The 26,336-nt window shown below is 47.2% G+C and overlaps 3 protein-coding genes and 1 pseudogene across 3 annotated transcripts; all 4 read left to right on the top strand.

Annotated features, from left to right (window-relative positions):
- Positions 1-6,047: 6,047 nt before the first annotated feature.
- On the top strand, positions 6,048-15,157 carry LOC130525938 (ribonuclease inhibitor-like). Its single transcript, XM_057033252.1, has 7 exons — positions 6,048-6,051; positions 8,443-8,614; positions 10,742-10,915; positions 13,053-13,226; positions 13,569-13,742; positions 14,218-14,264; positions 14,375-15,157. Exons 1-7 carry the CDS (start codon positions 6,048-6,050, stop codon positions 14,932-14,934), a joined length of 1,305 nt encoding a protein of 434 aa, XP_056889232.1. The 3' UTR covers positions 14,935-15,157.
- Positions 15,158-15,695: 538 nt separating this feature from the next.
- Positions 15,696-17,850, top strand: LOC130526173 (translation initiation factor IF-2-like). The gene is made up of 2 exons (XM_057033620.1): positions 15,696-16,434; positions 17,641-17,850. The coding sequence occupies exons 1-2, from the start codon at positions 15,991-15,993 to the stop codon at positions 17,710-17,712; spliced, it is 516 nt and encodes a 171-aa protein (XP_056889600.1). The 5' UTR covers positions 15,696-15,990; the 3' UTR covers positions 17,713-17,850.
- A 3,646-nt stretch (positions 17,851-21,496) lies between these two features.
- LOC130525937 (protein NLRC3-like) lies at positions 21,497-23,064 on the top strand (annotated as a pseudogene).
- Positions 23,065-24,118: 1,054 nt separating this feature from the next.
- On the top strand, positions 24,119-25,923 carry LOC130526171 (neoverrucotoxin subunit alpha-like). Its single transcript, XM_057033618.1, has 3 exons — positions 24,119-24,511; positions 24,985-25,031; positions 25,141-25,923. Exons 1-3 carry the CDS (start codon positions 24,321-24,323, stop codon positions 25,716-25,718), a joined length of 816 nt encoding a protein of 271 aa, XP_056889598.1. The 5' UTR covers positions 24,119-24,320; the 3' UTR covers positions 25,719-25,923.
- The last annotated feature ends 413 nt before the right edge of the window (positions 25,924-26,336 follow it).

Raw genomic sequence — 26,336 nt, 5'->3', positions numbered from 1 at the left:
GTGACTGAAGCAGCTTTGAGAGAGAAGGTTGATGTAGGTTCATCCAGAAAATGATCAAAACAGCTTTCTGTGATCTGCTCCCCCACAACTATCGTTGCTCCTCTCTCTGTCTGATTTCCTGTCCCGTTACTGACAACCAACTTTGGACCATCGTTAATGACTCATTCAACCTTTAAACCATCTCCTGAACGATGGTGTTTGGGGACGGAGGCTCTAAATCAGGGTGCTCACACTTTTTCAGCATGCGAGCTACTTACAAAGTGACCAAGTCAAAGTGATCTACCCACCACAAAAATGCAAAACATTAATTATTTTCAAATGTATTGAGGATTATTTGTATGTACAGTTGATGTACTTTGCTTAACTGAATGAGCCAATATGGCAAAACACACATAATAATTAACTATTAACCTTTTTTTGTAATTACCTAAGTTTACTTTGCTGACGTGCACTGAACTGAACCAGCCAGGGAGGCACAGGGACCGTAGCTGCTGACAGCCTCACCCACACCTCCAGATGTTCATCAGTCAACGCTTTTTGGACTTCATCATCTTCATGTAGAAAGTAGATGTTTGCACTGGCCGATATGAAAGTGATCTGTTTTTGTCTTCTTACTTGGTCCCGCTCCCTCAGTCATTTTGATGACCATCAGCTTTAGCGGTGGCTTAAAATCAGAGGTAATTGGCTGAATAGTTTAGCGCTTCTGATTGGCTGCCCTGTATGTCAATCAAGTCACGGGACTGCTGATAGGCTGACGTCGTTCTGCTGCACTCAGCGCTGTTGTTTGCACGTGATTGGTCGCCTGATTGTCAACTTCAGTTGTCATCTCACTGGCTGCCCTGTACATCAATCACGTGACGGGACGAATGATAGGCTGATATTTTAAATGTCACGCCGCGATCGACCGACGTAGATCGGGATCGACGTAATGAGCCCCCCTGCTCTAAAGAGAAGACGGATGCTACAATGGCCCAAGAGATCCTGCTGAATGTTCTGGAGGCTTTAACTAAGAAAGAATTCCGTAAATTCAAATTTTACCTGAAAGATCCTGGAGTCATGGGAGGCTTCAACCCGGTTAAAAACTACCAACTAGAGACCAGAGAGAGGACGGTCGTTGTGGATTTGATGGTGAAGGCTTACAAAGATCAAGGAGCCGTGGAAGTCACCAAGAAGATTTTAGAGAAGATACCTCGGAACGACATTCTGCAAAAACTTTCAGCTGTCAGTTCAGATCCAGAAGGTCAGTTTCTGTTCTAAAGCCTTTAATACAGGAGAGGTTAAAGGTTAAACTGTTTCTCTAGTTCGTTATCAGTGTTGCTGAGAATAAAGTGCTGAACGGAGAACAGAAAGCTCAAAACACGTCGGGTAAAACATCTTTACACTAAAATGTTTCAGAGAATTCCAGAGTTGTTTCATGATGATATTCATAAAGCACTAAAAACAATCATTACAATTATAAAGCAGCTCAGATAAAATAAGTATAAAAGAACACGGAAGAAAAAACGGCAAAAAAAACGAAAGCAGGGTGTTGGAGAGGAAGTGATGAGTTTCCATCCTGTGCTGTTGCCATCAGAGGAAGCTTCGGTTTACTTGCTGCTAGGGCCACCGCACGTCTGCAGTGTAGCTACCAGTGTGGGCCCTGGGGAGGTTCATTTTTATACTAGCACACGAACATGTAAGATTACAATACGCGTAAGGGTAAGCATCATATGATAAAGCATAAGCGTCACAAGATAAAACAAAGCATGATATACAGAAAGGAACATATAAGAAAATGGGGGATGGATGGTCAGGTTGTCTCCTGCTATCCTGAGGTGATAGAACATCAGCTAAAGCAGGTCAGGGTTCTGGTCAGGAGTGACAATAAGTAGTTACAGCATTTTTAAATGAACAGTTTGAACCTGACACAGGATCAAGGTGCATTTTGAGATGGCTTTAAAGATGTGGAGTAAAGGAAGCTGTTTAACGTCCGATGGCAGATGGCTTCATGATTTAGGAGCAGCACTCCAGGTGGTTCTGCTGAGATTCTGGTGCCTCCGGGAGCCGATCAGCCGCCCTGAGGCCCAAAATCACCAGATTGCTGCATCAGAGGACTTTACAGGCTGCACAGGTGTGACCTCCTCCGTCCTTAGGCCCTCAAACCAGGTCAGGAAAAACCTGGAGAAACCTGGAGGAGATCCACAGCTGAGGGATCCGTCTCCCTGGGACGGCAGACGTGCAGCAGAGGCCACGTGCACAGAGCACATCAGCATTAACAGTAATATACCAGGTCCAGGTGCATCTTCAGACGTCCTCATCAGAGATGTGGCCCACCTTCATCCTCCGGGTCCTGATGGAGCGAATCCAGGATCAGCAAGACCAGAGAAAACCAAGACCGGCAATATGTGCATCTATGTAGGAGAATATGGGAACGGGCAGGAGAGGACAGAGGGCCATGCTGTAATAAAGGCATGGATAGAGGTGTAATAAAGGCATGGATAGAGGTGTAATAAAGGCATGGATGGAGGCTGTAATAAAGGCATGGATAGAGGTGTAATAAAGGCATGGATAGAGGTGTAATAAAGGCATGATAGAGGTGTAATAAAGGCATGGATGGAGGTGTAATAAAGGCATGGATAGAGGTGTAATAAAGGCATGGATAGAGGTGTGAATAAAGGCTTGGATAGAGGTGTAATAAAGGCATGGATAGGGGTGTGTGATAAAGGCATGGATAGAGGTGTGATAAAGGCATGGATAGAGGTGTGATAAAGGCATGGATAGAGGTGTTATAAAGGCATGGATAGAGGTGTTATAAAGGCATGGATAGAGGTGTTATGAAGGCATGAACACAGGTGCAATAAAGGCATGGACAGAGGTGTAATAAAGGCATGGGTAGAGAAGTGTAATAAAGGCATGGATAGAGGTTTAATAAAGGCATGGATAGAGGTGTAATAAAGGCATGCATAGAGGTGTTATAAAGGCATGGACAGAGGTGTAATAAAGGCACGGGTAGAAGTGTAATAAAGGCATGGATAGAGGTGGTAATAAAGGCATGGACAGAGGTGTAATAAAGGCATGGGTAGAAGTGTAATAAAGGCATGGATAGAGGTGTAATAAAGGCATGGATAGAAGTGTTATAAAGGCATGGATAGAGGTGTAATAAAGGCATGATAGAGGTGTTATAAAGGCATGGATAGAGGTGTAATAAAGGCATGGATAGAGGTGTAATAAAGGCATGGATAGAGGTGTAATAAAGGCATGGATGGAGGTGTAATAAAGGCATGGATGGAGGTGTAATAAAGGCATGGATAGAGGTGTAATAAGGCATGGATAGAGGTGTAATAAAGGCATGGATAGAGGTGTAATAAAGGCATGATAGAGGTGTAATAAAGGCATGGATAGAAGTGTTATAAAGGCATGGATAGAGGTGTAATAAAGGCATGGATAGGGTGTAATAAAGGCATGGATAGAGGTGTAATAAAAGCATGGATAGAGGTGTAATAAAGGCATGATAGAGGTGTAATAAAGGCATGGATAGAAGTGTTATAAAGGCATGGATAGAGGTGTAATAAAGGCAAGATAGAGGTGTTATAAAGGCATGGATAGAAGTGTTATAAAGGCATGGATAGAGGTTAATAAAGGCATGATAGAGGTGTTATAAAGGCATGGATAGAGGTGTAATAAAGGCATGGATAGAGGTTGTAATAAAGACATGGATAGAGGTGTAATAAAGGAATGGATGGAGGTGTAATAAAGGCATGGATGGAGGTGTAATAAAGGCATGGAAAGAGGTGTAATAAAGGCATGGATAGAGGTGTTGTAATAAAGGCATGATAGAGGTGTTATAAGGCATGGATAGAAGTGTTATAAAGGCATGGATAGAGATGTAATAAAGGCATGATAGAGGTGTAATAAAGGCATGGATAGAGGTGTAATAAAGACATGGATAGAGGTGTAATAAAGGCATGGATGGAGGTGTAATAAAGGCATGGAAAAAGAGTGTAATAAAGGCATGGGTGTAGAGGGTGTAATAAAGGCATGGATAGGCATGATAGAGGTGTGATAAAGGCATGGACAGAGGTGTTATAAAGGCATGGATAGAGGTGTAATAAAGGCATGGATAGGCATGATAGAGGTGTGATAAAGGCATGGACAGAGGTGTTATAAAGGCATGGATAGAGGTGTAATAAAGGCATGGATAGAAGTGTTATAAAGGCATGGATAGAGGTGTAATAAAGGCATGGATAGAGGTGTTGTAAAAGCATGGATAGAGGTGTTATAAAAGCATGGATAGAGGTGTAATAAAGGCATGATAGAGGTGTAATAAAGGCATGATAGAGGTGTAATAAAGACATGGATAGAGGTGTAATAAAGGCATGGATGGAGGTTGTAATAAAGGCATGGATAGAGGTGTAATAAAGGCATGGATAGAGGTGTAATAAAGGCATGGATAGAGGTGTAATAAAGGCATGGATGGAGGTGTAATTAAGGCATGGATAGAGGTGTAAAAAAGGCATGGATAGAGGTGTTATAAAGGCATGGATAGAGGTGTAATAAAGGCATGGATAGAGGTGTAATAAAGGAATGGATAGAGGTGTAATAAAGGCATGGATACAGGGGTAATAAAGGCATGGACGGAGGGTTAATAAAGGCATGGATAGAGGTGTAATAAAGGCATGGATAGAGTGTGTAATAAAGGCATGGATACAGGGGTAATAAAGGCATGGATGGAGGGTTAATAAAGGCATGGATAGAGGTGTAATAAAGGCATGGATAGAGTGTAATAAAGGCATGGACAGAGGTGTGTAATAAAGGCATGGACGGAGGTGTAATTAAGGCATGGATAGAGGTGTAATAAAGGCATAGATAGAGGTGTAATAAAGGCATGGATGGAGGTGTAATAAGGCATCGATAGAGGTGTAATAAAGGCATGGATAGAGGTGTAATAAAGGCATGGATAGAGGTGTAATAAAGGCATGGATGGAGGTGTAATAAAGGCATGGATGAGAGCTTCAAAGTGCTGCCGTGAGATGTTTTCACCGCCTGCAGCCAAGCACCATCATAACCACTAACGTCATTAAAATGTCATAAATTTAGAGTTAACTGTTACCAAGACACACAGGAAGTGGTCTGACTGAGGAGGCATGCTTAGGGTTAGGGTTAACCCATCCTTCCAGATGAAGCTGCACCGCCTTGGAATGGAGGTTTGTCTCCAAGTTCAGAACTCATGATCAACCCTTCGGACCTGCTGAGACCCGCCACCACTTTCATTGTTTTTCCTGATCTGGAATCAGTGAAACTTGATCCAGTCTGAAACTTTGAGCGTCAGATCTCAACAGCAGCATCAACACCAAATTGCTGCAGCGTCAGTCTGAAAGAATTCCAGTCGTACCTGCTTTAAAAGCTCTTCTGAGTTCTTTACTTAAGTTTTTGGGATTGTTTTACTCCAGTGATGCTGTTGTTGTCTTCTTGAAATGTGAAGCCCAAATGGACCTGAGAAGAAGATAAACTGTAAAACATCAGCTCAAAGCACTCTGGAATAAATATATAATATTTCATATCTGCTGAATATATCGACTAACACATGTGCATGTATATTTTGCTTTAAGGTCCCACATGTGAAGACGTCCCCATCAGCTCTTATCAATCAAACCTTCAGTCAAACCTGAGGAGCAAGTTTATGTGTGTGCAGGAAGGCTGCGATGAGAAGGTAGACGAGCAACGGCTGGACGACGTCTACACACAGCTGTACGTCACCACGGTGGCGACATACACATCAATGCTCAGCACGAGGTCACTCAGATTGACATGGTTGGGAACCCTTCAGACACAGAACAACCCATTAGTCCCAGTGACCTGTTTACACCTCCAGCTGGGAAAGATAAACCCATAAGAACTGTTCTGACCAACGGAAATGCAGGAGTTGGCAAAACCTTTCTAATCCGCAAGTTTGTGTTGGACTGGGCAGAACAACGAGCCAATCAAGACGTGCATCTCATATTGCCGTTCACCTTTCGCCAGCTGAACCTGTTGAGGGGGGACACGCCTATCCTTGGCTGAACTCACTCATGAGTGCATCCAAGAGTCCAGGGCCATTCAAATAGAGGCTCTTAACAGCATCTTTACAGCTCTGCAGTCATCAGGAGACGCCAATTTTGACAATTGTAAATTCAAGCTTCTGTTTATCTTGGATGGGCTGGATGAGAGCCGACTAGAAATGGACACCAGAACCAATGAATTCCAGGAGGCGGATATAGATGTGAAGGCACCGTGCTCGGTGGAGGTCCTGCTCACAAACCTCATTAACAGAAGTCTTCTCCCCTCCGCTCGACTCTGGATAACCACGAGGCCCGCGGCAGCCAATCTGATCCATCCCGATTTTGTGGACATGAGGACAGAGGTGCGAGGGTTTACTGACGAGCAGAAGGAAGAGTACTTTAGGAGGAAGTTCAAGGAGGAGGAGCAGGCGTGCAGGATCATCTCTCACATCAAGGCATCTCGAAGCCTCCATATCATGTGTCACATCCCAATCTTCTGCTGGGTCACTGCAAAGGTTTTTGAGGATGTGTTGAAGATGCGAGAAGAAGCTGCCCAAGACTCTCACAGCGATGTACATCTACTTCCTGGTTGTTCAGTTCTCACCGAAAAACAAGAGAGGAGACGGGAAAGCTCCACAATGGAGTCCAGAGAGCTGTGAGATGATTCCAATTCTGGCAAAGCTGGCATTTAAACAACTGCAGAAAGGCAATGTGATCTTCTACGAGTCCGATCTAAGAGACTGTGGCATCACCGTCAGGTCGGCTGATGCCTACTCAGGAGTGTTCACGCAGATGTTCAGAAGGGAGCGAGGACTGTTCAAGGAGGAGGTGTTCTGCTTTGTCCATCTGAGTGTTCAGGAGTTTCTCGCTGCTCTTCATGCACATTTGACATTCACCAAGTCTGGCACCAACATACTGTCAAAAAAACCAACCTTTTTTCGTTATTTACGCTCTAAACTGTCCAACTCCAAAATCAAACAGGCTGATTTTTACCAGTGTGCGGTGGACGAGGCCTTGCAAAATGAAAAAGGACACCTGGACCTGTTCCTGCGGTTCCTTTGGGTCTTTCTCTGCCGACCAATCAGGCTCTTCTACGAGGTCTAATTAACGGTGAAGGTAGCTCAGAGCCCAATCAGGAAATCATTGGCTACATCAAGAGGAAGATTGGAGAGAATCTGTCCTCAGAGAGATCATCAACCTGTTCCACTGTCTGAACGGCTGAACGATAGTTCACTGGTCCAGGAGGTTCAACAGAACCTCAGATCCGGAAGATTGAGAACATACTGGCTCTCCCCTGCTCAGTGGTCAGCTCTTGGCTTCATATTACTGTCCTCAGGACAAGACCTGGAGATGTTTGACCTGAAGAAATACTCTGCTTCAGAGAGGGTTCTTCTGAGGCTGCTGCCAGTGGTCACAGCCTGCAGAAAAGCCCTGTAAGTGTTCTGAAGGTGTTCTGCAGATGTTCTGCAGGTGTCTGCAGGTGTCTGCAGGTGTCTGCAGGTGACTGCAGGTGTCTGCAGGTGTCTGCAGGTGTCTGCAGGTGTTTTGCAGATGTCTGCAGGGTTCTGCAGGTGTTCTGCAGGTGACTGTAGGTGTTCTGCAGGTGTCTACAGGTGTTCTGCAGGTGTTCTGCAGGTGTTCTGCAGGTGTCTGCAGGTTTCTGCAGGTGTCTGCAGGTGTCTGCAGGTGTCTACAGGTTCTGCAGCTGTCTGCAGGTGTCTGCAGGTGTTCTGCAGTGTGTCTGCAGGTGTCTGCAGGTGTTCTGCAGTGTTCTGCAGGTGTCTGCAGGTGTCTGCAGGTGTCTGCAGGTGTTCTGCAGGTGTCTGCAGGTGTTCTGCAGTTGTTCTGCAGGTGTCTGCAGGTGTCTGCAGGTGTTCTGCAGGTGTTCTGCAGGTGTTCGCATGTGTCTGCAGGTGTCTGCAGGTGTTCTGCAGGTGTCTGCAGGTGTCTTCAGGTGTTCTTGCAGGTGTCTGCAGGTGTCTACAGGTGTTCTGCAGGTTTCTGCAGGTGTTCTCTGCAGGTGTCTGCAGGTGTTCTGCAGGTGTTCTGCAGGTGTCTGCAGGTGTCTGCAGGTGTTCTGCAGGTGTCTGCAGGTGTCTGCAGGTTGTTTTCTGCAGGTGTTCTGCAGGTGTCTACAGGTGTTCTGCAGGTGTCTGCAGGTGTCTGCAGGTTTTCTGCAGGTGTCTACAGGTGTTCTGCAGGTGTTCTGCAGGTGTCTGCAGGTGGTCTACAGGTGTTCAGCAACACGCATCATCTGGCAGCGTTTTAGGCAGTCGCAGTAGTTACTCCAAGAACTGATTTCATTCCGTATCATTGCACCTTCCGTCCTCATAAAGGTCAACTAAAGAAATAAGCCTGCGTCCCTGATTGTGCAGGAGAGAACCAGAAGGATTTCCTGCTTTCTTCTTTCTTTCTTTTTTCAGGTTGAGTCACTGCAATCTGAGGGAGTGGAGTTGTGAAGCTCTTTCCCCCGTCCTCAGCGCCTCCTCCTCTAGTCTGCTAGAGCTGGACCTGAGTGACAATGACCTGAGGGATTCAGGGCTGAACAAGCTCTCTGTTGGTCTGAAGAGTCCAAACTGCCGGCTGGAGATCCTCAGGTTAGTGCTCCTTATCAGCATCATCAGTTTTTCTAAATGGCAGCTTGAAATGTTGGTTATCTTCCAAAAGAGGAAATATCTTTACCAACATGCCGACCAGCCGACCACTGTTCACTCCCCAGCTTTTAAAATGACTTAGTCTGGTTCTGGTTCCTGTGCTTCGCTCCCCAGTCAGGTCCAGGCCCCGACACACGACCCAGAACTTTGCATAAATGAGCTGTTAATTAGTGAGCAATGTGTGGTGTGTGTGTGTGTTTGTGTGTGTGTGTGTGTGTGTGTGTTTGTGTGCGTGTATGTATGTGTGTTGTGTGTGCGTGCGTGTGTGTGCGGGTTGTGTGTGTGGTGTGGTGATGTGCTTGCATGCAGGTTTCTCGTGCTGTCTCATCACAGCAGAAGGATGTTCTTCTCTGGCCTCAGCGTTGAGGTCCACCCAACCCATCTAAAAGAACTGGACCTGAGCTTCAACCATCCTGGAGATGATGGAACGAAGCAGCTCTCTGCTGTTCTGGAGGATCCAGAGTTGAGCCTGGAGGTTCTCAGGTAGATGCAAACACCCTCCCTAAAATGAAGACCTGATACTATTGATTGATGAGCGATGTACATCGACTTCCTGGTTGTTCAGTCCACACTGAAAAACAAGAGAGGAGACGGAAAGCTCCACAATGGAGTCCAGAGAGCTGTGAGATGATTCCAATTCTGGCAAAGCTGGCATTTGAACAACTGCAAAAAGGCAATGTGATCTTCTACGAGTCCGATCTAAGAGACTGTGGCATCACCGTCAGGTCGGCTGATGCCTACTCAGGAGTGTTCACGCAGATGTTCAGAAGGGAGCGAGAACTGTCAAGGAGGAGGTGTTCTGCTTTGTCCATCTGAGTGTCAGGAGTTTCTCGCGCGCTCTCATGCACATTTGAAATTCACCAAGTCTGGCACCAACATACTGTCAGAAAAAACAACCTTATTACGTTATTTACGCTCTAAACTGTCCAACACCAAAATCAAACAAACTGTTTTTTACCAGTGTGCGGTGGACGAGGCCTTGCAAAGTGAAAAAGGACACCTGGACCTGTTCCTGCGGTTCCTTTTGGGTCTTTCTCTGCCGACCAATCAGGCTCTTCTACGAGGTCTAATTAAAGGTGAAGGCAGCTCAGAGCCCAATCAGGAAATCATTGGCTACATCAAGGAGAAGATTGGAGAGAATCTGTCCTCAGAGAGAATCATCACCTGTTCCACTGTCTGAACGAGCTGAACGATAGTTCACTGGTCCAGGAGGTTCAACAGAACCTCAGATCTGGAAGATTGACAACAGAAAGTCTCTCCTCTGCTCAGTGGTCAGCTCTTGGCTTCATATTACTGTCCTCAGGACAAGACCTGGAGATGTTTGACCTGAAGAAATACTCTGCTTCAGAGTGGGTTCTTCTGAGGCTGCTGCCAGTGGTCACAGCCTGCAGAAAAGCCCTGTAAGTGTTCTGAAGGTGTTCTGCAGGTGTTCTGCATGTGTCTGCAGTGTGCTGCAGGTGTTCTGCAGGTGACCTGTAAATGTTCTGCAGGTGTCTGCAGGTGTTCTGCAGGTGTCTGCAGGTGTTCTGCAGGTGTTCTGCAGGTGTCTGCAGGTGTTCTGCAGGTGTTCTGCAGGTGTTCTGCAGGTGTCTGCAGGTGTCTGCAGGTGTTCTGCAGGTGCTGCAGGTGTTCTGCAGGTGTTCTGCAGGTGTCTGCAGGTGTTCTGCAGGTGTTCTGCAGGTGTCTGCAGGTGTTCTGCAGGTGTTCTGCAGGTGTCTGCAGGTGTCTGCAGGTGTTCTGCAGGTGTCTGCAGGTGTTCTGCAGGTGTCTGCAGGTGTCTGCAGGTGTCTGCAGGTGTTCTGCAGGTGTCTGCAGGTGTTCTGCAGGTGTCTACAGGTGTTCTGCAGGTGTTCTGCAGGTGTCTGCAGGTGTCTGCAGGTGTTCAGCAACACGCATCACATCTGGCAGCGTTTTAGGCAGTCGCAGTAGTTACTCCAAGAACTGATTTCATTCCGTATCATTGCACCTTCCGTCCTCATAAAGGTCAACTAAAGAAATAAGCCTGCGTCCCTGATTGTGCAGGAGAGAACCAGAAGGATTTCCTGCTTTCTTCTTCTTTTCTTTTTTCAGGTTGAGTCACTGCAATCTGACGGAGAGGAGTTGTGAAGCTCTGTCCCCCGTCCTCAGCGCCTCCTCCTCTAGTCTGCTAGAGCTGGACCTGAGTGACAATGACCTGAGGGATTCAGGGCTGAACAAGCTCTCTGTTGGTCTGAAGAGTCCAAACTGCCGGCTGGAGATCCTCAGGTTAGTGCTCCTTATCACCATCATCAGTTTTTCTAAATGGCAGCTTGAAATGTTGGTTATCTTCCAAAAAGAGGAAATATCTTTACCAAAAATGCCGACCAGCCGACCACTGTTCACTCCCACAGCTTTTAAAATGACTTAGTCTGGTTCTGGTTCCTGTGCTTCGCTCCCCAGTCAGGTCCAGGCCCCGACACACGACCCAGAACTTTGCATAAATGAGCTGTTAATTAGTGAGAAATGTTCTGGTGTGTGGTGTGTGTGTGTGTGTGGTGGATGTGTGTGTGGTGTGTGTGTGTGTGTGTGTGTGTGTGTGTGTGTGTGTGTGTGTGTTCCACTGTCTGAACGAGCTGAACGATAGTTCACTGGTCCAGGAGGTTCAACAGAACCTCAGATCTGGAAGACAACAAAAAAAGTCTCTCCCCTGCTCAGTGGTCAGGTCTTGGCTTCATATTACTGTCCTCAGGACAAGGACTGGAGATGTTTGACCTGAAGAAATATTTTGCTTCAGAGTGGGTTCTTCTGAGGCTGCTGCCAGTGGTCACAGCCTGCAGAAAAGCCATGTAAGTGTTCTGCAGGTGTCTGTAGGTGTCTGCAGGTGTTCTGCAGGTGTCTGCAGATGTTCTGCAGGTGTCTGCAGGTGTTCTGCAGGTGTTCTGCAGATGTTCTGCAGGTGTCTGCATGGTGTCTGCAGGTGTTCTGCAGGTGTCTGCAGATGTTCTGTAGGTGTTTTGCAGGTGTCTGCAGGTGTCTGCAGGTGTTCTGCAGGTGTCTGCAGGTGTCTGCAGGTGTTTTGCAGGTGTTCTGCAGGTGTCTGCAGATGTTCTGCAGGTGTCTGCAGGTGTCTGCATGTGTCTGCAGGTGTTCTGCAGATGTTCTGCATGTGTCTGCAGGTGTCTGCAGGTGTTTTGCAGGTGTCTGCAGGTGTCTGCAGGTGTCTGCAGGTGTTCTGCAGTGTCTGCAGGTGTCTGCAGGTGGTTTGCAGGTGACCTGTAAATGTTCTGCTGGTGTCTGCAGGTGTCTGCAGGTGTTGTTGCAGGTGACCTGTAAATGTTCTGCTGGTGTCTGCAAGTGTCTGCAGGTGTTCTGCAGGTGTCTGCAGATGTTCTGCAGGTGCTTGCAGGTGTCTGCAGTGTTCGCAGGTGAGGTGTTCTGCAGGTGTTCTGCAGGTGTCTGCAGGTGTTCTGCAGGTGTCTGCAGGTGTCTGCAGGTGTTCTGCATGTGTCTGCATGTGTCTGCAGGTGTTCTGCATGGTCTGCAGGTGTCTGCAGGTGTGTGTCTGCAGGTGTCTGCAGGTGTTGCATGTGTGCATGTGTCTGCAGGGTCTGCAGGTGTTCTGCACGTGTTCTGCAGATGTTCTGCAGGTGTTCTGCATGGTGTTGCAGGTGTTCTGCAGGTGTTCTGCATGTGTCTGCAGGTGTTTTGCAGGTGTCTGCAGGTGTTCTGCATGTGTCTGCAGGTGTCTGCAGGTGTCTGCAGGTGTTCTGCATGTGTCTGCAGGTGTTCTGCAGGTGGCTGCATGTGTCTGCAGGTGTTCTGCAGGTGTCTGCAGGTGTCTGCATGTGTCTGCATGTGTCTGCAGGTGTCTGCAGGTGTTCTGCACGTGTTCTGCAGATGTTCTGCAGGTGTCTGCAGGTGTTCTGCAGTGTGTCTGCAGGTGTCTGCGGGTGTTCTGCATGTGTCTGCAGGTGTTCTGCAGGTGTCTGCAGGTGTTCTGCAGGTGTCTGCATGTGTCTGCAGACACCTGGTCACAGTCTGCAGGTGTCTGCACGTGTTCTGCAGATGTTCTGCAGGTGTCTGCAGGTGTTCTGCATGTGTCTGCAGGTGTCTGCATGTGTCTGCAGGTGTTCTGCACGTGTTCTGCAGGTGTTTTGCAGGTGACTACAGGGGTCTGCAGGTGTTCTGCAGGTGTCTGCAGGTGTCTGCAGGTGTCTGCAGGTGTCTGCAGGTGTTCAGCAACACGCATCACATCTGGCAGCCTTTTAGACAGTCGCAGTAGTTACTCCAAGAACTGATTTCATTCCGTATCATTGCACCTTCCGTCCTCATAAAGGTCAACTAAAGAAATAAGCCTGCGTCCCTGATTGTGCAGGAGAGAACCAGAAGGATTTCCTGCTTTCTTCTTCTTTTCTTTTTTCAGGTTGAGTCACTGCAATCTGAGGGAGTGGAGTTGTGAAGCTCTGTCCCCCGTCCTCAGCGCCTCCTCCTCTAGTCTGCTAGAGCTGGACCTGAGGGACAATGACCTGAGGGATTCAGGGCTGAACAAGCTCTTTGTTGGTCTGAAGAGTCCAAACTGCCGGCTGGAGATCCTCAGGTTAGTGCTCCTTATCAGCATCATCAGTTTTTCTAAATGGCAGCTTGAAATGTTGGTTATCTTCAAAAAGAGGAAATATCTTTACCAAAAATGCCGACCAGCCGACCACTGTTCACTCCCACAGCTTTTAAAATGACTTAGTCTGGTTCTGGTTCCTGTGCTTCGCTCCCCAGTCAGGTCCAGGCCCCGACACACGACCCAGAACTTTGCATAAATGAGCTGTTAATTAGTGAGGATTGTGTGTGTGTGTGTGTGTCTGTGTTTGTGTGCGTGTATGTATGTGTGTGTTGTGCGTGCGTGTGTGTGCGTGTGTGTGTGTGTGGTGGATGTGCTTGCATGCAGGTTATCGGGCTGTCTCATCACAGCAGAAGGATGTTCTTCTCTGGCCTCAGCGTTGAGGTCCAACCCAACCCATCTAAAAGAACTGGACCTGAGCTTCAACCATCCTGGAGATGATGGAACGAAGCAGCTCTCTGCTGTTCTGGAGGATCCAGAGTTGAGCCTGGAGGTTCTCAGGTAGATGCAAACACCCTCCCTAAAATGAAGACCTGATACTATTTATTGATGAGCATGGAGACCTTCCAGACGTTCGGTGGTTCAAGCAGCACATTGTGAGATCTGAACCACCTCTGAGCAGAGAGATGTGATGCTTTCTGGACCTTCAGGGTACATGAACCCACATAAGGGAGAATGAAAGGGTCACGTCAGAGATACAAAAAGATCAGGTGATGCCATCACAACCATCTGGCTGCAGCCACTGCCTGTGAGGGAATCCTTAGAGAGAAATAGGCAAAGTTCTCCTCCATGACGTTGGCATATGGAGAGATGTCACAAATCCAGCTCTGAGGTTCACAAACCGAATCAAGAGCAAACCGGTTCAGGCAGACCCAAAGTCAGGGACGAACAGTGTAGAGCTCAAGGTTGAGGTGGTATCTGTTGAACCTCTGTCCAGCCTTGGATTTCATTTCCTCTGTGTCTTCTCCCAATCCAGACTGGACCATTGTGGGAAAGAGAGACTTAAGAGTGGTCTGAAGAAGTGTAAGTGATCAACTTGATGCGTCAGCACGTCACGCTCTGAAAAAAGCAGCAGTTAGTGGACTCAGTTGTGTTTCATGAGCTGGTTCCTGGTTCCTCCTCTCTCCCTTTAGATCACTGTGAGCTCAGCGTGGACACCAACACCGTCCACAGGTTAATCCAAGTGTCCAACAACAGGGTGATGAGGACAGTGGCCAAGGACCAACCATATCCAGACCATCCAGAGAGGTTTGAGGTCTGTCCCCAGCTGCTGTGTAGCAACAGCCTAACTGGTCGCTGTTACTGGGAGGTGGAGTGGACAGGACGGGTTTGGATTTCTGTGGCATACAAAAAGATCCAGAGACATGGAAGCGGTCCCCAAAGCTGGTTTGGAAGGAATCAGCAGTCTTGGAGCCTTGAGTGTACTGACAGCGGTTACTATGTCCTCCACGATAACATAAGTGTAGCCTTCCTCACCTTATCATCCACTGATCCTCGGAGAGTCGCCGTCTATGTGAACTACCCCGCTGGCACTGTGACCTTCTACAGAATCACCACCGACACCCTGGTCCACCTCTATACCTTCAAAACCACATTCACTGAACCGCTGTTCCCCGGCTTTGGTTTATGGTCTGGGTTCCCGCCCGGGTCCTCGGTGCATTTGTGTTCGACCGCAGGAGAAGCTTCCGTCTGAAGAAACACGAGGGTTGAGCTCACGGCCTGAATATGAGTTCTAGACCTGCTGGATGTTCATCATGAAGGTCCCGTCTGTCCAACCAACCTCATCTTTCCTATTGCTGATTCCACAGGTTGTCAGGAGAGAGCAACGTGATCCTAGGAAAACTGGCTGTTTTTCTACACCTTTGTCCTTTATTTTTAATTTTCCTGGTGAGATTAAACCTCTTTTTCCAAAGCGACTCAGCCAAGTTGGCCTCATCCTTCATGATCACCATGAGAACTCACAGATGTAAACAGTAACATAGATCCCAAGAGGAGACAGAGAGCTTAGAATGGAGAAGAGACAAAATTAACATCCAACATCAGAAAAGCAATGTCAATTCTCACTCAGATACATTTTTAAGGGTCTTGAATTGTCCAAGCGTGAACTATGGGGTGTTTAGAATGTTATTCCACAGCCAGCTAAATAATCATAGAGCTCTGGAAAGGCTGCCATCTAGTGGAGCAAATGTTGTAGGCACCATATAACACAACTGTGATCATCAGTATAAATCTGTATTCTAAAAAACAAGCATCTTCAGAGTCGCCCTCGACTTAAAAATAATCTCATGATGAATCACAATACAAGAGGAAACAGCATCTGCATGTTGTCAAGAGGACATTTCTGATATTCCAATATTTATGTTTTTAACTGTCGTGCTGATCACGGCCATGCTGGGGGTGGGGGGGGGGGGGGTGAAGGTCTAGAACAGCACCGACTCGTGACTAAAGACGACACAAAAGCAGTCCGGGATTTTTGTCTCAACGGTGTGCCGCTCCGCCCCCGCGGCGACGGCGTCCGCGGCCTGCTGGGCCGCCACCCGCCTCAACGCTGTGCCGCTCCGCCCCACGGCGACGGCGTCCGCGGACTGCAGCCTCCACCCGTCTCAACGCTGTGCCGCTCCACCCCCACGGCGATGGCGTCCGCGGACTGCGGCCCCACCCGTTTCAACGCTGTGCCGCTCCGCCCCCACGGCGACGGCGTCCGCGGCCTCCACCCGTCTCAACGCTGTGCCGCTCCGCCCCCACGGCGATGGCGTCCGCGGCTGCGGCCTCCACCCGTTTCAACGCTGTGCCGCTCCGCCCCCACGGCGACGGCGTCCGCGGCCTCCACCCGTCTCAACGCTGTGCCGCTCCGCCCCCACGGCGAGGGCGTCCGCGGCCTCCACCCGTCTCAACATTGTGCCGCTCCGCCCCCACGGCGAGGGCGTCCGCGGCCTCCACCCGTCTCAACGCTGTGCCGCTCCGCCCCCACGCCCCTAACCCTAACCCTGTGCCGCTCCGCCCCACGGCGAGGGCGTCCGCGGCCTGCAGCCTCCACCCGTCTCAGCGCTGTGCCGCTCCGCCCCCACGGCGAGGGCGTCCGCGGTCTGCGGCCTCCACCCGTCTCAACGCTGTGCCGCTCCGCCCCCACGGTGACGGCGTCCGCGGTCTGCAGCCTCCGCCCGTCTCAACGCTGTGCCGCTCCGCCCCCACGGTGAGGGCGTCCGCGGTCTGCGGCCTCCGCCCGTCTCAACGCTTGATTATATAATCAGTTACATTCTCACCATCTTTCATTTGTAACTTGGTCAGTGATGTGTATAGAATAATAATCCTTGGTTTGCTTTTTTGGGAGTAATGTTCCCTCAATATTTTCAGGGCTTTCCCTCCATCATCAGCTGCTTCGTGTCTTATGATGGACAGGTTCTTATCGTCTATTAGCCTGATTAACTCAGCATAACGGTCAGCATTTTTCCTCCTGTCTTCAGCTTGCTCCTCATTTGTCCCACCATATAACAAAAGGCTCTCTTTTAATTTTAAAATGTGCAGGTGACCCAAGAACCTCGTTTCCCATTGGTCGTATCTTTCTTCTAAGCCATCAAAAACTAGTTGCGGAGCTGGGGTTGCGGTTCTGTTAGCCATTTCAGCGTAATATATCGGGAAAACTTCATTCGAGTTTTGACTCACTTATCTCCAAGTTGTCCACCGAAGCTCCGTGTTATTCCGTCTTGTTCACTTCTTCCGACAGTTCCGAATGCTATCCTTGTGTCCAACATAGCCTGGGCCCATAAACTGTCAAGGTGGTCAGTTTTGCTGTGTTGGATCGCCGTACCTCTCGTGTGTCACTGCCAATCCGCGTGTTCTTTAAATGAAGACTTCAAGTCAACAAATGTCAATTTCAAAATGTATTTAGCAAACAGAATCAATTCAAGATACAAATATTGCAGAGCTCTGGGCCAGTTCATAACCCTAGCAACCAAAGTCAATTGTGAGGGCATGAAGTCTGACAACCTATCTATCCCTTGGCCCAGTTTATATAGAAAGACATATGTAATTATTGATGCTAATTCAGTCCAATCCAGTCCTTCTTCTTGGGTGACTTCATCTTCTTCTTCCTGCCTAATTTGGTGTTGGTGCAGTCCTTCTTCTCCATTATCTTCCCAGATGGCCAGGTCAGAGGTCTTATTCCTGTCCAGGAACTTATCAATCACCAGTAAATTATGCTGTCATGTTTTACGATGAGGGCCTACCATTTCCTGTCTGCCTGGCTCCAACTGTCTAAGCCAGGCATGGGCAAACTACGGCCCGGGGGCCACACGCGGCCCGTTAAACATTTTAATCCGGCCCGCCAAACTTGAAAAATTAAATGAATAAACCTTGTTAATGTTAAATTTTCACTGCAATTCTGGTGTTTTCCCACTAGAAAAAAGACAGTCAGGAGGAGAGTGATGGTGATATCCTGAAGGATAACAGAACTTTTAGTGCTTTAAAATAGAAATGGTTATAATTTTTTTTTAAAAGGCACATTTTATTCATTTGATTTTAAGTGTTTTAAGAATCATTCCAAAGTCAGATATTTTGTTGTAATGCTTCTCTTCTTTTTCATTTGAAATTAAAGCACATGTTTTCTCCATATCCCAAGATGTGTATTTTTTCTCCAATGAGGTGAGGTTACCAAAGCACTCCATCCATCCATCTGCTCCTGGTCCGGCCCCTTTGTCAAATGTTAGAACCCATTGTGGCCCACGAATCAAAATGTTTGCCCACCCCTGGTCTAAGCAGTATTCATGTCAAAGAAGGGTCAACTGACTTGCTTATGTGTATTCCTACTAAAGATTATATAGTATTCCTAACTTCTAAACTAACTGTAACATAAACAACATATAAAACATAACATTATAAACACATGCTAATAAGATAAAAGATGCTAACAAGATAAACTAATTCTCTTCAGCTGCACAGCATCTATGCGTAGTGGAGCATAAGCAAGCGAATCCCTTCAGTGACTTTAGCCAGGTGGTATAATCTTTATTATAGGAACAGGAACTACTCAGCTTCCCGCGCTCTTAACCGGAACATACAAGGAGCAACGTCGTCACATCCTACAGGTGACATAAACATTGTATGATACAACAAAATAAAGGTACCGTAATCAATAGGGTAAGGGCGTTATCAAATAATAACTAACACTAACATTGAGAATAAAGTGTTGAACGGAGAACAGAAAGCTCAAAACACGTCGGGTAAAACATCCAGAGTTGTTTAATGATGATATTCATAAAGCACTTTAAAAGCAATCATGACAATTATAAAGTAGCTCAGATAAAAATAGGTACAAATGAACACGGAAAAAACAAACACAAACAATAAAAGCAGGATCAAAGTCTCATAGCCGGAAAAAGGTGCATTTTGAGATGGCTTTTAAAGATGTGGAGTAAAGGGGGCTGTCTAACGTCCGATGGCAGATGGCTTCATGATTTAGGAGCAGCACTCCAGGTGGTTCTGCTGAGATTCTGGTGCCTCCGGGAGCCGATCAGCCGCCCTGAGGCTGAGAATATGGGAACGGGCAGGAGACTACAGACGGGCGGGGCACGTTAATGGTGCTTTACAGTAATCCAGCTGATAGAGGTGTAATAAAGGCATGGATAGAGTGTTTTATAAGGCATGGATAGAGGTGTAATAAAGGCATGGATAGAGGTGTAATAAAGGCATGATAGAGGTGTAATAAAGGCATGATAGAGGTGTAATAAAGGCATTGATAGAGGTGTGATAAAGGCATGGATGGAGGTGTGATAAAGGCATGGATAGAGGTGTAATAAAGGCATGGATGGAGGTGTAATAAAGGCATGGATAGAGGTGTAATAAAGGCATGATAGAGGTGTAATAAAGGCATGGATAGAGGTGTTATAAAGGCATGATAGAGGTGTTATAAAGGCATGGATAGAGGTGTAATAAAGGCATGGATAGAGGTGTAATAAAGGCATGATAGAGGTGTTATAAAGGCATGGATAGAGGTGTAATAAAGGCATGGATAGAGGTGTTATAAAGGCATGGATAGAGGTGTTATAAAGGCATGATAGAGGTGTAATAAAGGCATGGATAGAGGTGTAATAAAGGCATGGATAGAGGTGTAATAAAGGGATGATAGAGTGTTATAAAGGCATGGATAGAGGTGTAATAAAGGCATGGATAGAGGTGTAATAAAGGCATGGATAGAGGTGTAATAAAGGCATGATAGAGGTATAATAAGGCATGGATAGAGGTGTAATAAAGGCATGGATAGAGGTGTTATAAAGGCATGGATAGAGGTGTAATAAAGGCATGATAGAGGTGTAATAAAGGCATGCATAGAGGTGTAATAAAGGCATGGATAGAGGTGTAATAAAGGCATGATAGAGGTGTTATAAAGGCATGGATAGAGGTGTAATAAAGGCATGGATAGAGGTGTAATAAAGGCATGGATAGAGGTGTAATAAAGGCATGGATAGAGGTGTAATTAAGGCATGGATAGAGGTGTAATAAAGGCATGGATACAGGGGTAATAGGCATTGATAGAGGTGTGATAAGGCATGGATAGAGGTGTAATAAAGGCATGGATAGAGGTGTAATTAAGGCATGGATGGAGATGTAATAAAGGCATGGATGGAGGTGTAATTAAGGCATGGATAGAGGTGTAAAAAAGGCATGGATAGAGGTGTTATAAAGGCATGGATAGAGGTTTAATAAAGGCATGGATAGAGGTGTAATAAAGGAATGGATAGAGGTGTAATAAAGGCATGGATAGAGGTGTAATAAAGGCATGGATACAGGGGTAATAAAGGCATGGATGGAGGGTTAATAAAGGCATGGATAGAGGTGTAATAAAGGCATGGATAGAGGTGTAATAAAGGCATGGATACAGGGGTAATAAAGGCATGGATGGGGTTAATAAAGGCATGATAGAGGTGTAATAAATGCATGGATAGACGTGTAATAAAGGCATGGATGGAGGTGTAATAAAGGCATGGATAGAGGTTAATAAAGGCATGATAGAGGTGTAATAAGGAATGGATGAGGTGTAATTAAGGCATGGATAGAGTGTAATAAGGCATAATAGAGGTGTAATAAAGATGGATGAGGTGTAATTAAGGCAGGATAGAGGTGTAATAAAGGCAAGGATGGAGGTGTAGGCATTGATGTGTAATTAAGGCATGGATAGAGGTGTAATAAAGGCATGGATAGAGGTGTAATAAAGGCATGGATAGAGGTGTAATAAAGGCATCGTTAGAGGTGTAATAAAGGCATGGATGGAGGTGTAATAAAGGCATGGATAGAGGTGTAATAAAGGCATGGATGGAGGTGTAATAAAGGCATGGATGAGAGCTTCAAAGTGCTGCCGTGAGATGTTTTCACCGCCTGCAGCCAAGCACCATCATAACCACTAACGTCATGAAAATGTCATAAATTTAGAGTTAACTGTTACCAAGACACACAGGAAGTGGTCTGACTGAGGAGGCATGCTTAGGGTTAGGGTTAACCCATCCTTCCAGATGAAGCTGCACCGTCTTTTCTTGGAATGGAGGTTTGTCTCCTATCAAGTTCAGAACTCATGATCAACCCTTCGGACCTGCTGAGACCCGCCACCACTTTCATTGTTTTTCCTGATCTGGAATCAGTGAAACTTGATCCAGTCTGAAACTTTGAGCGTCAGATCTCAACAGCAGCATCAACAGCAAATTGCTGCAGCGTCAGTCTGAAAGAATTCCAGTCGTACCTGCTTTAAAAGCTCTTCTGAGTTCTTTACTTAAGTTTTTGGGATTGTTTTACTCCAGTGATGCTGTTCTTGTCTTCTTGAAATGTGAAGCCCAACTGGACCTGAGAAGAATATAAACTGTAAAACATCAGCTCAAAGCACTCTGGAATAAATATATATATATTCATATCTGCTGAATATATCGACTAACACATGCATGTATATTTTGCTTTAAGGTCCCACATGTGAACACGTCCCCATCGGCTCTTATCAATCAAAGCTTCAGTCAAACCTGAGGAGCAAGTTTATGTGTGTGCAGGAAGGCTGCGATGAGAAGGTAGACGAGCAACGGCTGGACGACGTCTACACACAGCTGTACGTCACCACCGGTGGCGACATACACATCAATGCTCAGCACGAGGTCACTCAGATTGACATGGTTGGGAACCCTTCAGCACAGAACAACCCATTAGTCCCAGTGACCTGTTTACACCTCCAGGTGGGAAATATAAACCCATAAGAACTGTTCTGACCAACGGAAACCTTTCTAATCTGCAAGTTTGTGTTGGACTGGGCAGAACAACGAGCCAATCAAGACGTGCATCTCATATTGCCGTTCACCTTTCGCCAGCTGAACCTGTTGAGGGGGACACGCCGATCCTTGGCTGAACTCACTCATAAGTGCATCCAAGAGCCCAGGGCCATTCAAATAGAGGCTCTTAACAGCATCTTTACAGCTCTGCAGTCATCAGGAGACGCCAATTTTGACAATTGTAAATTCAAGCTTCTGTTTATCTTGGATGGGGGATGAGAGCCGACTAGAAATGGACACCAGAACCAATGAATTCCAGGAGGCGGATATAGATGTGAAGGCACCGTGCTCGGTGGAGGTCCTGCTCACAAACCTCATTAACAGAAGTCTTCTCCCCTCCGCTCGACTCTGGATAACCACGAGGCCCGCGGCAGCCAATCAGATCCATCTGGATTTTGTGGACATGAGGACAGAGGTGCGAGGGTTTACTGACGAGCAGAAGGAAGAGTACTTTAGGAGGAAGTTCAAGGAGGAGGAGCAGGCGTGCAGGATCATCTCACACATCAAGGCATCTCGAAGCCCCATATCATGTGTCACATCCCAATCTTCTGCTGGGTCACTGCAAAGGTTTTTGAGGATATGTTGAAGATGCGAGAAGAGCTGCCCAAGACTCTCACAGCGATGTACATCTACTTCCTGGTTGTTCAGTCCACACCAAAAAACAAGAGAGGAGACGGGAAAGCTCCACAATGGAGTCCAGAGAGCTGTGAGATGATTCCAATTCTGGCAAAGCTGGCATTTAAACAACTGCAGAAAGGCAATGTGATCTTCTACGAGTCCGATCTAAGAGACTGTGACATCACCGTCAGGTCGGCTGATGCCTACTCAGGAGTGTTCACGCAGATGTTCAGAAGGGAGCGAGGACTGTTCAAGGAGGAGGTGTTCTGCTTTGTCCATCTGAGTGTTCAGGAGTTTCTCGCTGCTCTTCATGCACATTTGACATTCACCAAGTTTGGCACCAACATACTGTCAGAAAAAACAACCTTATTACGTTATTTAGGCTCTAAACTGTTCAACACCAAAATCAAACAGGCTGTTTTTTACCAGTGTGCGGTGGACGAGGCCTTGCAAAATGAAAGGACACCTGGACCTGTTCCTGCGGTTCCTTTTGGGTCTTTCTCTGCCGACCAATCAGGCTCTTCTACGAGGTCTAATTAACGGTGAAGGCAGCTCAGAGCCCAATCAGGAAATCATTGGCTACATCAAGGAGAAGATTGGAGAGAATCTGTCCTCAGAGAGAATCATCAACCTGTTCCACTGTCTGAACGAGCTGAACGATAGTTCACTGGTCCAGGAGGTTCAACAGAACCTCAGATCTGGAAGATGACAACAGAAATTTCTCCCCTGCTCAGTGGTCAGCTCTTGGCTTCATATTACTGTCCTCAGGACAAGACCTGGAGATGTTTGACCTGAAGAAATACTCTGCTTCAGAGTGGGTTCTTCTGAGGCTGCTGCCAGTGGTCACAGCCTGCAGAAAAGCCATGTAAGTGTTCTGCAGGTGTCTGCAGGTTTTCTGCAGGTGTTCTGCAGGTGTCTGCAGGTGTCTGCAGGTGTCTGCATGTGTCTGCAGGTGTTCTGCAGGTGTCTGCAGGTGTTCTGCTGCATGTGTCTGCAGATGTCTGCAGGTGTTCTGCAGGTGTCTGCAGGTGTCTGCAGGTGTTCTGCAGGTGTTCTGCAGATGTCTGCAGGTGTCTGCATGTGTCTGCAGGTGTTCTGCAGGTGTCTGCAGGTGTTCTGCAGGTGTCTGCAGGTGTTCTGCAGATGTTCTGCGTGCAGGTGTTCTGCAGGTGTTCTGCATGTGTCTGGCAGGTGTCTGCAGGTGTTCTGCAGGTGTCTGCAGGTGTTCTGCAGGTGTCTGCAGGTGTCTGCAGGTGTTCTGCAGATGTCTGCAGGTGTTCTGCAGGTGTTCTGCATGTGTCACAGGTGTGCAGGTGTTCTGCAGGTGTCTGCAGTGTCTGCAGGTGTCTGCAGGTGTCTGCAGGTGTCTACAGGGTTCTGCAGGTGTCTGCAGGTGTCTGCAGGGTTCTGCAGGTGTCTGCAGTGTCTGCAGGTGTCTGCAGGTGTTCTGCAGGTGTTCTGCAGGTGTTCAGCAATGTTCTGCAGGTGTCTGCAGGTGTTCTGCAGGTGTCTGCAGGTGTTCAGCAACACGCATCACATCTGGCAGCGTTTTAGGCAGTCGCAGTAGTTACTCCAAGAACTGATTTCATTCCGTATCATTGCACCTTCCGTCCTCATAAAGGTCAACTAAAGAAATAAGCCTGCGTCCCTGATTGTGCAGGAGAGAACCAGAAGGATTTCCTGCTTTCTTCTTCTTTTCTTTTTTCAGGTTGAGTCACTGCAATCTGAGGGAGAGGAGTTGTGAAGCTCTGTCCCCTGTCCTCAGCGCCTCCTCCTCTAGTCTGCTAGAGCTGGACCTGAGTAACAATGTCCTGAGGGATTCAGGGCTGAACGAGCTCTCTGTTGGTCTGAAGAGTCCAAGCTGCCGGCTGGAGATCCTCAGGTTAGTGCTCCTTATCAGCATCATCAGTTTTCTAAATGGCAGCTTGAAATGTTGGTTATCTTCCAAAAGAAGAAATATCTTTACCAAAAATGCCGACCAGCCGACCACTGTTCACTCCCACAGCTTTTAAAATGACTTAGTCTGGTTCTGGTTCCTGTGCTTCGCTCCCCAGTCAGGTCCAGGCCCCGACACACGACCCAGAACTTTGCATAAATGAGCTGTTAATTAGTGAGCAATGTGTGTTTGTGTGTGTGTGCGTGTGTGTCGTGTGTGTGGTGGATGTGCTTGCATGCAGGTTATCGGGCTGGTCTCATCACAGCAGAAGGATGTTCTTCTCTGGCCTCAGCGTTGAGGTCCAACCCAACCCATCTAAAAGAACTGGACCTGAGCTTCAACCATCCTGGAGATGATGGAACGAAGCTGCTCTCTGCTGTTGTGGAGGATCCAGAGTTGAGCCTGGAGGTTCTCAGGTAGATGCAAACACCCTCCCTAAAATGAAGACCTGATACTATTTATTGATGAGCATGGAGACCTTCCAGACGTTCGCTGGTTCAAGCAGCACATTGTGAGATCTGAACCACCTCTGAGCAGAGAGATGTGATGCTTCCTGGACCTTCAGGGTACGAGAACCCACATAAGGGAGAATAAAAGGGTCACGTCAGAGATACAAAAAGATCAGGTGATGCCAGCACAACCATCTGGCTGCAGCACTGCCTGTGAGGGAATCCTTAGAGAGAAATAGGCAAAGTTCTCCTCCATGACGTTGGCATATGAGAGATGTCACAAATCCAGCTCTGAGGTTCACAAACCGAATCAAGAGCAAACCGGTTCAGGCCGACCCAAAGTCAGGGACGAACAGTGTAGAGCTCAAGGTTGAGGTGGCATCTGTTGAACCTCTGTCCTGCCTTGGATTTCATTTCCTCTGTGTCTTCTCCCAATCCAGACTGGACCATTGTGGGAAAGAGAGACTTAAGAGTGGTCTGAAGAAGTGTAAGTGATCAACTTGATGCGTCAGCACGTCACGCTCTGAAAAAGCAGCAGTTAGTGGACTCAGTTGTGTTTCATGAGCTGGTTCCTGGTTCCTCCTCTCTCCCTTTAGATCACTGTGAGCTCAGCGTGGACACCAACACCGTCCACAGGTCAATCCAAGTGTCCAACAACAGGGTGATGAGGACAGTGGCCGAGGACCAACAATATCCAGCCCATCCAGAGAGGTTTGATGTCTGTCCCCAGCTGCTGTGTAGCAACAGCCTAACTGGTCGCTGTTACTGGGAGGTGGAGTGGACAGGATGGGTTGACATTTCTGTAGCATACAAAAAGATCTGGAGACATGGACTGAGCCCCCAATGCTGGTTTGGAGAGAATCAGCAGTCTTGGAGCCTTGAGTGTTCTCCCAGAGGTTACTATGTCCTCCACGATAACAAAAGGGTAGCCCTCCTCCCCTTATCATCCACTGATCCTCAGAGAGTCGCCGTCTATGTGAACTACCCCGCTGGCACTGTGACCTTCTACAGAATCACCACCGACACCCCGGTCCACCTCTATACCTTCAAAACCACATTCACTGAACCGCTGTTCCCCGGCTTTGGTTTATTGGTCTGGGTTCCCGCCCGGTTCCTCGGTGCATTTGTGTTCGACCGCAGGAGAAGCTTCCGTCTGAAGAAACACGAGGGTTGAGCTCACGGCCTGAATATGAGTTCTAGACCTGCTGGATGTTCATCATGAAGGTCCCGTCTGTCCAACCAACCTCATCTTTCTATTGCTGATTCCACAGGTTGTCAGGAGAGAGCAACGTGATCCTAGGAAAACTGGCTGTTTTTCTACACCTTTGTCCTTTATTTTTAATTTTCCTGGTGAGATTAAACCTCTTTTTCCAAAGCGACTCAGCCAAGTTGGCCTCATCCTTCATGATCATCATGAGAACTCACAGATGTAAACAGTAACATAGATCCCAAGAGGAGACAGAGAGCTTAGAACGGACAAGAGACAAAATTAACATCCAACATCAGAAAAGCAATGTCAATTCTCACTCAGATACATTTTTAAGGGTCTTGAATTGTCCAAGCGTGAACTATGGGGTGTTTAGAATGTTATTCCACAGCCAGCTAAATAATCATAGAGCTCTGGAAAGGCTGCCATCTAGTGGAGCAAATGTTGTAGGCACCATATAACACAACTGTGATCATCAGTATAAATCTGTATTCTAAAAAACAAGCATCTTCAGAGTCGCCCTTGACTTAAAAACAATCTCATGGTGAATCACAATACAAGAGGAAACAGCATCTGCATGTTGGC

This window comes from Takifugu flavidus, chromosome 5 (assembly GCF_003711565.1).
Source record: "Takifugu flavidus isolate HTHZ2018 chromosome 5, ASM371156v2, whole genome shotgun sequence".
Taxonomy (NCBI): domain Eukaryota; kingdom Metazoa; phylum Chordata; class Actinopteri; order Tetraodontiformes; family Tetraodontidae; genus Takifugu; species Takifugu flavidus.
The sequence above is the reverse complement of the archived record's forward strand: the minus strand, read 5'-3'. Positions and strand labels throughout refer to the sequence as shown.